The sequence below is a fragment of the Heteronotia binoei genome, chromosome 17 (genome assembly GCF_032191835.1).
Source record: "Heteronotia binoei isolate CCM8104 ecotype False Entrance Well chromosome 17, APGP_CSIRO_Hbin_v1, whole genome shotgun sequence".
Classification (NCBI taxonomy): domain Eukaryota; kingdom Metazoa; phylum Chordata; class Lepidosauria; order Squamata; family Gekkonidae; genus Heteronotia; species Heteronotia binoei.
The window spans coordinates 55,465,325-55,477,580 of NC_083239.1; the positions used below are offsets into that span (position 1 = coordinate 55,465,325).

The 12,256-nt window shown below is 49.2% G+C and overlaps 1 protein-coding gene across 1 annotated transcript in view; it reads left to right on the forward strand.

Annotated features, from left to right (window-relative positions):
* Nucleotides 1–11,920, forward strand: part of RTN2 (reticulon 2) — a 31,551-nt gene extending 19,631 nt beyond the window's left edge. The window contains exons 5-10 of the mRNA XM_060257856.1: nt 2,876–3,083; nt 3,245–3,383; nt 7,346–7,415; nt 10,114–10,160; nt 11,204–11,262; nt 11,646–11,920. Coding sequence (XP_060113839.1) covers nt 2,876–3,083; nt 3,245–3,383; nt 7,346–7,415; nt 10,114–10,160; nt 11,204–11,262; nt 11,646–11,688 — 566 coding nt within the window. The 3' untranslated portion in view covers nt 11,689–11,920. The remainder of the gene's footprint in view (nt 1–2,875; nt 3,084–3,244; nt 3,384–7,345; nt 7,416–10,113; nt 10,161–11,203; nt 11,263–11,645) is intronic.
* Nucleotides 11,921–12,256: the final 336 nt, after the last annotated feature.

A 12,256-nucleotide genomic window follows, 5' to 3' on the forward strand; every position in this document is an offset into this window, starting at 1 on the left:
TGGTTTTTGGAGGCTCACCCCCTGAAAAGCTTGTTGGTGTGTAAGAGGCTCCTGGGTTTGAATCCAGCTATTTTGCTTTGAAGATGGATCCGGGTGGGTGGCCGTGTGAGTCCGCCTGTAGCGGGAGAAAAGAGCAAGAGACCAGCAGCATCTTAAAGGCCAGGGGGTGGCCAAACTGTGGCTTTGGAGCCACATGTGGCTCTTTCACACATATTGTGTGGCTCTTCAGGCCCAACCCACCCCACCAGCTGGTTTGGAGAAGGTATTTCTCTCCTAAAATCACTTCTCCAAGCTGAGTCAGCCAGCAGCTTGGATAATGCATTAAAAGTTAAAGTTGCTTTCTTTGCACCTCTCCCTCCCCATATTCCTTCCTTCCTTCCTTCCTTCCTTCCTTCCTTCCTTCCTTCCTTCCTTCCTTCCTTCCTTCCTTCCTTCCTTCCTTCCTTCCTTCCTTCTCCTTCCTTCCTTCCTTCCTTCCTTCCTTCCTTCCTCATCTGATGTTCATGTCTTGTGGCTCTCAAACATGATGTTTATTCTATGTGGCTCTTACATTAAGAAAGTATGACATTACATTAAGAAAGTAAAGACTTGTTAGTCTTTAAGGCGCTCTTGTTTTGAAGATTAACTTGTAAAAGGAGAGACAGGTTTTGTACAGGATAGACGAGTTTTAAGAGACCAAGATTTTCGGAGATGAACTTTCAAGAGTTGAAGCTGCCTTTATCTGATCCCCGGACTTGAGTCCACCTGGGATTAGATGGCAGCTTTTGCAGCCTGGCATCTGTCCTTTGAGACTGGCATTTTTCTGGGCAGGGCCTTCTTGGGCGCCGCAGTTTTGAAAGCTGACCAAAGGTAACCCCGAGGTCTCTCACCTTTCCCTTTCATCGGATCATGGGACTGGCTTCGTCCCGCCCATGCTGAAGAAACCTGGAGAGGGGCCAGAGAGTTAACATGGCAGTGCCATGGCTTCTCCGCAGGGGCGGCGTTCCACCAAGGGGCTACTTGGGCGGCAGAACAAGAGTGTCGCAGCTGCTGCAAGAAGGGGGAGGCTCTTGCGTGGGGAAGGGTCTTTTGCACAGGCTGGGTGCTTCTCCGAGGCTGCTTCACTGTCTCAGAAGAGGGTTTTTCACATTCGTCTTCTCGGCGTTGGGTTTGCTTATTTTAACGGAGGCCTCCTGCCTGGGAATAGCTGTGGCCCTGGCGCTGATCCATTCTGCTTCGACGTTGAAATATGTTGTGCAAAAATAGGTGCCGTATGCCTCTCAGGATTAAAAGTGGCTGTGGTGTTTTGTAAAAGGTTGCTCGTACCTCCCGGCTGCCTTGGCCTCACAGCATTTCTGTGGCTCTGGAAGGGACAAAAAATCAGGATGGGCAGAAAGAGAGACGATGGAGGCCTCTGAAGCTGTGAGGCTGAGGGAACGGATCTTTTTTTTGAGGGGCGGGGGATGAAATCTGAAGGGGCATTTGCCCTTCTTCAAAGAGGAGCTTTGGAGAGCCAAGGAGGGTCAAGTTTCACACATTGGCCAGATCTTTGGGAGCGATAGCCTAGCTGAAGAGTGTTGTGCATGTGGGGCTGGGGGCTTTCGAAAACCGAACAGATTTTTTTCGAAATGTTGCTTTGGTAGCAGCTGTCATCACAGCACGAGGATCTTCACCGCGTGACTGAAAGGAAGCGGCGACGGCCATTTTGGGGCTGGCTCCACCTCTGCCAACAAGTCCCAACGGAATTATTTCCGTGTTTGCCGCGCAAGAGACACTCAGAGGTGGTTTGCCATTGCCTGGGGAGGGACGGTGGCTCAGTGGCAGAGCAATCTGCTTGGCAAGCAGAAGGTCCCAGGTTCAATCCCCGGCATCTCCAACTCAAAAGGGTCCAGGAAAATAGGCGTGAAAAACCTCCGCTTGTGACCCTGGAGAGCCGCTGCCAGTCTGAGTAGGCAATACTGACTTTGATGGACCGAGGGTCTGATTCAGTAAAAGGCAGCTTCATATGTTCCTTGGTGGTTGCCCATCTAAATACCAACCAGGGTTGACCCTGTTTACCCTTCAAGACATGAGATCAGGCTGGCCTGGGAAATGTTTAATTTATTTTTTAAATTAATTTTAGACAATTTATGGTCTGCCCTTTCCCAAGCATGGGCTCAGGGCAGATAACAGCATTCTAAAAACAGCAGTTAAAACCAGAGCAATGTGGACAATACAGTTTGACAGATCATACTAATTATAAATGGCGGCTAAGCTGGGCACATATTAGAATCCTAGAATCCTAGAGTTGGAAGGGACCTCCAGGGCCATCTAGTCCAACCCCCTGCACAATGCAGGAAACTCACAAACGCCTCCCCCTACATTCACAGGATCTTCATTGCTGTCAGATGGCCCTCTAGCCTCTGTTAAAAATCTCCAAGGAAGGAGAGCCCACCACCTCCCCAGGAGGAAGCCTGTCCCACTGAGGAACCGCTCTAAGGGTCAGGAATCATAGAGTTGGAAGGGACCTCCAGCATCATCTAGTCCAACCCCCTGCACAATGCAGGAAACTCACAAACACCTCCCCCTAAATTCACAGGATCCTCATTGCTGTCAGGTGGCCATCTAGCCTCAGCTGCCTGGACTTCCTTGGTGGCCTTCCATCCACATACTAATCGGTGCTGACCCTGCTTAGCGTCGGAGATCTGAGGAGACTGGGCTAGCCGGGGCCACCCTGGTGACAGGAAACGTGCTTTGGCACAAGTAGGGCAAGGGCATTTCCATGTTAGATTGCGGTTCAGGGATCGTGGGAAAACATCGCCCCGTCGGTCGGAATCACCTTGTGGCGTATTTCGCTCGGGCGCTTCCACAGGCGCAACCCTGTGGACTAGAAACTTGACTGCCCCTCTCTTTCCAGTGGCGGACTTGGTGTACTGGCGGGACACCCGCAGGTCGACGTTCGTCTTCACCAGCCTGATGGTGGCGCTCTTGTGCCTGCTGCACTTCAGCATCGTCACCGTCGTCTCCTACATCTCCTTGGCGGTCCTGGCGGTCACCATCTCTCTCAGGGTCTACAGCAAAGTGCTGCATGCCATCCACCGGGGAGAGGGCGCCAACCCCTTCCAGTGAGTATGGGGGGGGGGCCCCAAGGCGTTGGGGGGAGGGAAAGCTGGGTTCCTCTTCCCCTCCGAGGGGCTTGTGCAGGTGAGCCTCCTCCTTGGCGTGGTGGAGCTGGCAGGTCTTCTGACTCTGGCCTTCCCCTCCTCTCTCCTTCCCCTTTGGGCAGGGCTCAGCTGGATGCCGACCTGGGGCTGTCGAAAGAGCAGCTGGAGCGTCTGACGGAGCGGGTTGTCTTCTACTCCACCTCAGGCACTCGGTCCATACAGCGCCTTTTCCTGGTGGATGACTTGGTGGAGTCCATTAAGGTGAGAGCTTGGTTTGGACCAGGGGTCTCCCAACGTGCTGTCTGCCAGCCCCCTTCCTGCCACCCAAATGTCTTTAGAAAGTAGGCAGGGATATCTAAGGCTTTTCACCCAGCATCGTCCCCTGATTGGCCAAATACATAACAGATTTTTTTAAATGGGGAGCCCCTTGTAAGTGGGGGTCCTTTCATGAGTCGGGCAGCACATCTTGGCCACACTGTCACTCACAGGTCCTGCCTGTAGGTTATCCAGAGTTTGCCTGGACACAGCTGGAGCAAGCGGGCTTCTTAGGTCTGACCCATCAAAGCAATCCTTGACCTTTAAGGTTTATGCACTTTAGAGCCAGCTTGGTGTAGTCCTGAAGTGCGCGGACTCTTTATCTGGGAGAACAGGGTTCGATTCCCCCCCTCCTCCACTTGCACCTGCTGAGATGGCCTTGGGTCAGCCATAGTTCTGGCAGAGGTTGTCCTTGAAAGGGCAGCTGCTGTGAGAGTCCTCTCAGCCCCACCCACCTCACAGGGTGTCTGTTGTGGGGGAGGAAGGTAAAGGAGATTGTGAGCCGCTCTGAGACTCTTCGGAGTGGAGGGCAGGATATAAATCCAATATCTTCATCTACCTCACAGGGTGCCTGTTGTGGTGTGGGGGGGGGGAGGTAAAGGAGATTGTGAGCCGCTCTGAGACTCTTCAGAGTGGAGGGTGGGATATAAATCCAATATCTTCCATAGGGTGTCTGTTGTGGGGGGGGGGAGATAAAGGAGATTCTGAGTCCCTCTGAGACTCTTAGGAGTGGAGGGTGGGATATAAATCCAATATCTTCTATCATCATCTTTATTTATTCACCACCCTTTCTTCTGCCATGAGGGCTCAAGCAGCGTACAAGGGGGCAGGGGTTCATAGAATCACAGAGTTAGACGGGACCTCCAGGGTCATCTAGTCCAACCCCCTGCACAAGGCAGGAAACTCACAAATATCTTCCCTCCCCACACAGTAACTCCTGCCCATCCAAGCCCAGAAGATGGTAAAACCCTCCAGGATCCCTTGCCAATCAGATCTGGACAAAAATGACTGCCTGACTTCCAAAGTGGCCATCAGCATTTCCCTGGGTGTGTAAGAAAGGGCCACAAGACCTAAGCAGCCTAGAGAGGAGGCGGCTGAGAGGTGATAGGATCGCCATCTTCAAGGACTTGAAGGGCTGTCATATAGACACAGGGGTGGCCAACGGTAGCTCTCCAGATGTTTTTTGCCTATGATTCCCATCAGCCCCAGCCATTGGCCATGCTGGCTGGGGCTGATGGGAGTTGTAGGCAAAAATTATCTGGAGAGCTACCGTTGGCCACGCCTGATATAGAGGATGGTGTGGAATTGTTTTCTGTGGCCCCAGAAGGTAGGACCAGAACCAATGGGTTGAAATTAAATCAAAAGAGTTTCCGGCTCAACATTAGGAAGAACTTCTTGACCACTAAAGCGATTCCTCAGTGGAACAGGCTTCTTCGGGAGGTAGTGGGCTCTCCCTTCTCGGAGGTTTTTAAACAGAGGCTAGATGGCCATCTGACAGCAATGAAGATCCTGTGAATTTAGGGGGAGGTATTTGTGAGTTTCCTGCATTGTGCAGGGAGTTGGACTAGATGACCCTGGAGTCCCTTCGAACTCTAGGATTCTATGATTCTTCAGGAGGTGGTGGGCTCTCCTTCCTTGGAGGTTTTTCAACAGAGGCTAGATGGCCATCTGGCAGCAATGCTGATCCTGTGAATTTAGGGGAAGGCGTTTGTGAGTTTCCTGCATTGTGCAGGATGTTGGACTAGATGACCCTGGAGGTCCCTTCCAACTCTAGGATTCTAGGATTCTTCAGGAGGTGGTGGACTCTCCTTCCTTGGAGGTTTTTCAACAGAGGCTAGATGGCCATCTGACAGCAATGAAGATCCTGTGAATTTAGGGGGAGGTGTTTGTGAGTTTCCTGCATTGTGCAGGGGGTTGGACTAGATGACCCTGGAGGTCCTTTCCAACTCTAGGATTTTTCAGGAGGTGGTGGGCTCTCCTTCCTTGGAGGTTTTTCAACAGAGGCTGGATGGCCATCTGAAAGCAATGAAGATCCTGTGTATTTAGGGGGAGGGATTTTGTGAGTTTCCTGCATTGTGCAGGGTGTTGGAGTAGATGGCCCTGGAGGTCCCTTCCAACTCTAGGACTCTATGATTCTTCAGGAGGTGGTGGGCTCTCCTTCCTTGGAGGTTTTACAACAAGGGGTAGATGGCCTTCTGACAGCAATGAAGATCCTGTTAATTTAGGGGGAGGGATTTGTGAGTTTCCTGCATTGTGCAGTGGGTTGGACTAGATGATCCTGGAGGTCCCTTCCAGCTCCATGATTCTATGATTCTAATCACTCATGCAGCCCTTCCAGCCCTCCCTCTCATGCTCTGCCTAAGTTCACAGAATCAGCATTGCTGTCAGGTGGCCTCTGCTTAAAAAACTCCAAGGAAAGAGAGTCCAGCGGCCTCCCTTCCAGATGCAGACCCACTCAGCTTCAGCGTAGCAAATACAGCTGTTCATGGCTAGGACCTGGATACCTGAAGGAGCATCTTTTCCCTAGGCCCTCCTGACCGTCCCATCATTCGAAGCTCATTTGGTGGGTGTATGAGAGAGGGCCTTTTCAGTGGCAGCCCCTCCGTAACAGAATAGCCTCCCCAGGCAGGGACACCTGGCCGCCTCATGCCAACCTTAGGGAGGCTATTTAAAGCCATTTTATTTAGGACAGTATTTGATTGATTTCTCTTTTGTTATTGGCAGCCTTCTTAACTGGCGTTGCTAAACTGTGACTTTTAAGGTTGTTGTTTTTTTAAAAAAAAAATTATTGTGTTTTTAAATAATATTTTACTTTTGTGGTCCCTTGAGTTTGCAGTGGTGAAAAGTGGCCGATGAAGGTTTGAAATAAGCAAAAGGAATCAGTGGTTGCTTTGGGGATCCCTGGCTGGCTCTGGGGACATTTATTTATTTATTACTCTTTATTATTCATTACTTTAAATTTATATCCCGCCCTCTCTGCAAGCGGACTCACAATTATATAGATCCCAGCGGGCAGCCGTGTGGGTCTGAAGCCAGAGAACAAAGCCGTAGACAAGCGTCACCTTTAAGACCAACTAAGTTTTCAAAGAATTCAGGTTTTCACGGCTGGTAACATCATTAGGGTTTGTCGAATCTTTCGGGCTCAAATGCCGTGTTCTATTGGAGAAAGTTTTCCTTCCAGACGTTTCGTTCTCAGCTGCGGAGAACATCCTCAGTGGCGTTGCAGCCGGAGCAGGCGCTCAGACCTTCTCGGCTGCTGTGCATTGAGTGGGGCCAGGGCTGCTGGAGAGCTGCTATTTATAGGCTGGAGGGAAACGCAGCTGAGAACGAAACGTCTGGAAGGAAAACTTTCTCCAGTAGAACACGGCACTTGATCCCGAAAGATTCGACAAACCCTAACAACTAAGTTTATTCAGAATGTCAGCTTTCATATGCTCTAAGACAGCAGATTAAGTCTGCTTAGAGCGGACGAAAGCTGACATTCTGAATAAAACTTAGTTGGTCTTAAAGGTGCCGCTTGTCTACTGCTTTGTTCAATCAATTATCTAAAACCATTTAAAACCAATAAAATACATTTAAGACATTTTGTGGTGCTATACGTTTTGATATGATGAGATCTTTCTTTTTCTGTTGATGATCCCATGATATTCGTAGCTGGTTCTATCCTGGATTCAGATATTGAAGGCCTGTCGAAATGGTTCAGTTTTACAGGCCCTGCGGAATTGTGAAAGATCCCACAGGGCCCTTATGGCCTCCGCAGAGATGCATTCTTGCCAGAAGAGGGCGGCGTCTCCTTCAGTGGCCAGCTGTTGGCTATCTGGTCGCTCTCTGGACTTTCTGGATTTAGTTCCAAGCAAGAGGCAAGATCCCGTCTCACTTTCTTTCTTCCTTTCTTTCTTCTTCTCTAGTTTGCTTTCTTGTTCTACATCCTCACGTATGTGGGAGCAGTGTTCAACGGGATGACTCTGCTTATTCTGGGTAAGGCACACGTCTGCATGCGTGCAGGATGGATTGGCTAGTTCCAGTGATTCTGAGTGCTGCTGGCCAAGCCTGCCTGGAAGCCACCCCAAAGGCTTCCACTATTCTCTTCTGGTGCATCTCTGGGGGTGGGTGTCTTCAAGAGCCACACAGCAAGCAGCCATTCAGAAGCCAAAATAGCTTTTTTTTTTTTTTGGTTCTGTTCATTAAAAATCTTATTTCCCACTTTTTCTTGTTGTTCAGTGCAGCTTATAGCAATAGTCAGAGCTTTTTTTCTGGAAAAAAGTGGTGCTGGAACTCTCAAGAGGGAAATGAAGGAGAAACACACAGGTGCCCTTCATGAACTTTTAAACATTTTTGGAGAATTTTGTTTCCACAAAGAGGTTCTGTAACTCTGTTCCACCAAGTTCCTCCAGGAAAAAAAAGACCTGGTAATTGTTAAAACCATTTGCTATTAAGATTAAAATAAACAAGCAAACCCCAATGTCTTTCCCTCCCCCAATCTGGTGGTGCCTTAAAGGCTGACCCATTTATTGTGGCTGACATTTTCAAGGGCGTCTGAATTCACATCCTCAACAGCATGAAGGGACATCGGGAGGGCCAAGGCTCAGTGGCAAAGCATTCTCTTGACCTGCAGAAGGTCCCTGGTTCAATTCCTGCATCTCTAGCTAAAAGGACCAGACAGAAGGGGATGTGAAAGACCCTTTTCTGCCTGAGGCCCGGGAAAGCGGCTGCCAGTCTGAGTAGACAATACTGACTGTGATGGACCAAGGAGGGTCTGATTCAGTAGAAGGCAGCTTCTTGGGTTTACAGTTTGTTCTGACTCACTACATAAATTTCCCAGCTTTTATGGGACCACAGGACTCTTGGTTATTTGGGCCGCAGCAAACCAACAGAGATTCCTTCCCACTCCCCTCCCCCAAACTATAATCTCAGCAGGTGAATCTTTGTAGCAAACCAACAGAGGTATTCCTTCCCACCCCCACCACCCCCCCAACTATAATCTCAGCAGGTGAATCTTTGTGGCATTGCTGTGCCAGAGGAAAGGTTGTATCTGTTGAATTCCCGCAGTTCTGGGCACAAGAGCTCTGCTGGAACCGTTTTGATTAAAAAGTGTTACCCTGGCTGGGAATGTTATTCCTTCAAATGCCTCTTACAACGTGCACTATGGATGAGAATCAGGTATGGGTGATCCAGCATAGTTTAAAACTGTTTCTTCCGGGTGGCGTGAAACGAAACAGTAGCTGTGTGAGGCTGGCTTGCACGTAAAGGAAGCTGGCAAAACCTTACTTCTGAGTCCGGAATTTCTGATGAGTTCTAAAGCACAAACCCTGGGGAGGATGGTGCCTCCTCTTAATATTCTCTTGTCAGGTACCAGTGGTGCGGCCTCATTGGGAATACTGTGCACTATTCTGGTCACTGCACCTTAAAAAAGATATCATAGCATTGGGAAAAGTCCAGAAAAGGGCAACTATAGAATGAGTCAAGGGTTGGAACCCTTTCCCTGTGAAGAAAGGTTAAAACGCTTGGGGTTCTTTAGTTTAGAGAAACGTCGACTGCGGGGTGGCATGATAGAGGTTTACAAGAGGGCGGGATATAAATCTGATTAAATTAATTAAATACATTAAATAAAGATTATGCATGGGTTAGAGAAGGTAGAGAAAGAAGTACTTTTCTCTCTTTCTCATAATACGAGAAATCTTGGACATTCAATGGGATTGCTGAGCAGTCGGATTAGAATGGATAAAAGGAAGTCCTTCTTCCCCCAAAGGGAATTCACTGCCACAGGAGGTGGCGGCAGCTACAAGCATAGACAGCTTCAAGAGAGGATTGGATAAACATCTGGAGCAGATGCTACAAAGTGCTGGTTGTTACCTTTAAAGCCCTATATGGTTGAGGGCCTGCCTACCTTAGGGGCCGTCTTTCCCCATATGAGCCCCAGAGAGTACTGAGGTCAGCAGGAAAGAATTGGTTGACAATCCCTGGGCTGAAGGAGGCCAAATTGAAGAGCACACGAGAATGGGCCTTTTCGCTTTTCAATCGCAGCTCCACACTGGTGGAATCAACTTCCGGATGAAGTGCGGGCCCTGCGGAGTCTTGATCAATTCCGCAGGGCCTGCAAGACCACTCTTTTTAAGATGGCCTTTGCGTAAATATAGATCTAAGATAGACCTGCTGTAGACGTTTCCAGCTGCAAAACTCACTGAAGATCTGAGATGTAGCACCATAAATGTTAATTTTAATAGAAATGTTGGCTTTAAATGATGGTTTTTATTTAATGTATTATTTATTGAATTGTACTGATGTTTTATTGTAAACCGAGATTTACATGTTGTGAGCTGCTCTGAGTCTGCTTCGGCGGGGAGGGCGGGATATAAATAAAATGTATTATTATTATTAACAGAGGCTATTAGCAACAGCGTATTGTTGGAACTCTCTGTCTAGGGCAGTGATGGTCTGTATTCTTGGTGCTTGTGGGGGGGGGGGGCAACAGTGGGACAGCTTCTAGTGTCCTGGCCCCACTGATGAACCTCCTGATGGCACCTGGTTTCTTTGGCCACTGTGTGCCCCAGAGTGTTGGACTGGATGGGCCACTGGCCTGATCCAACATGGCTTCTCTTATGTTCTTAGTAAGGGACACTGGGGTGGAAATGTACAACATCATTGCCTGAACCTCTATTTCTCTCTCTTTCCCCAGGAGTTATAAGTGCATTTACCTTTCCTCTTCTGTACAGGCAACATCAGGTGGGTGTTTAGAAAGAGGAGGGTACAGGAGCTGCTAAGCTCTCTTGAAGACTGGGGAGGGGCTAGGATTCTGCGGAGAGGCCTCTGCTTGGCAGGCAGAAGGTCCCAGGTTCAGTCCCCGGCGTCTCCAGTTAAAAGAGTCAGGTGATGTGAAAGACCTCTGCCTGAGACCCTGGGGTGCAGCTGCCAGCCAAAGCAAACTATACTGACCTTTTCTGATTCAGTATAAAGCAGTTTTCATGTGTGTTTAAGAAAGAGTTTGATTCCTAAACAAGAAAGGAGGGGGCTGCAGCTGACCTCTGGATGGTTGTTACTCAAAGGAAGGAGAAAAGAGTGACACGGCATTGCTTTAGATGCACCCAGCCCCCAACACACCTTCAAATCTCCAAGTGCCCAGTGCTCCAAACAGGGAGCCCTAGTGCGGTGCCTCTGATACCCCCACCAAACCAGCTCCGATCCAGTTCCCAGAGTTGTAATGAATTGGGAAGATGACAGACGCAAGGAGAAAACCACCAGGGTTTGTGCCATGCTTCAAATAATTGAGAAGGTGCCCTTTCTAGCCAAGGGCAGTGGGCCCCCTTAAACCTTAGGCAATATGTTAAAAATGTTAACGACCTTTTAGTAGCTTGAAAATATAACAGGTTCCAGCATTATTACTGTAATGCAACTAAAACTGACGTTGTATATAGGGCTGCCAGCCTCCAGGTGGGGCCTGGGGATCTCCCGCTTTTACAACTGATCTCCAGCTGGCAGAGATCAGCTTCCCCAGAGGAAATGCAGTCTGGATTGACATTTAGTACCTACTGTATACTGGCAGTAATATGTACAATATATGTACACTGTAATTACATATACATATTTCACAAGTTTTAATTGTACTTTTTCCCCACGTTTTTTTTTTTTTGAAATTTTTGTTTATTTCTTACACCAATTAAATGATAGCCTAATAGTTGTGGGTACGCCCCCTACGTCTCCTGGCAACCAATATTTTTAGACCCAGTCTGCCATTGGCCAAAGGTCACTTTTTTCCTTTTTCCTTCTAGGCACAGATCGACCAGTACGTAGGGTTGGTGAGGAACCAGTTGAGTAACCTCCGAGCAAAGTAAGTGTGTGTGTGTTTCTTCCCTTCTGCCCCGGGGCGGTGGGGGGTTCTTGCCTGGGTTCTCACATTGTGAGGGCAAGCAGCTTGATTTGTTGGCAAGGAATTCCTCCTGATTTCTCTGCACAGCCTTGTGTGACCTTTAGGGTGTTAATGTGGGAGTGTTGGAAGGTCAAAGAGGTCCTGTCCCAGTGGTGGGTACGTGTGGCCAACCATGTTCCCTCAAAGCTGCAGAGTCTTGTGAGCCAAAATTCTCTTTTGTGAGCTACTGCCATTAAAGTTGTGAGTTACTGCATAAATATTGTGCTCTGTGGTCATCCTTTCTGAGGTTGGGGACCACTGAAGTGTTTCAGCCTTAATTTCTTCCCTCTTTTTTTTTTCTCTAGGATGCTGGCCAAGCTCCCGACAGCCAAAGCAAAAGCAGAATGAATGGAACCCCTCCTCTCTGTCTCCCCCACATATACACATTCTCTCAGCCTTCTTCCTTTTGCATATTTGCCTGCTCATCCCATGTCTGCCTCCAAGAGAGCCCCCCTCACCCAGAAACAGAGCTCTACGGTCACCTTCCCCTTCCCAGCAAATGGACATAAGAATGTCAGAAGAGCCCGGCCAGATCAGACCAGGGAGGGTCCTTCTAGTCCAGCCTCCTGTATCCCACAATGGCCAACCAGTTCCTCTGGAAGGCCAACAACAGGGCAGAGAGGCTGAGGCCTTCCCCTGAGAAGAACCTCAGAAGAGCCCTGCTGGATCAGACCAGGGAGAGTCCATCTAGTCCAGCCTCCTGTCTCACACAGTGGCCAGCCAGTTCCTCTGGAGGGCCAACAACAGGGCAGAGAGGCCGAGGCCTTCCCCTGAGAAGAGCATCAGAAGAGCCCTGCTGGATCAGACCAGGGAGGGTCCATCTAGTCCAGCCTCCTGTCTCACACAGAGGCCATTCAGTTCCTCTGGAGGGCCAACAACAGGGCAGAGAGGCTGAGGCCTTCCCCTGAGAAGAGCA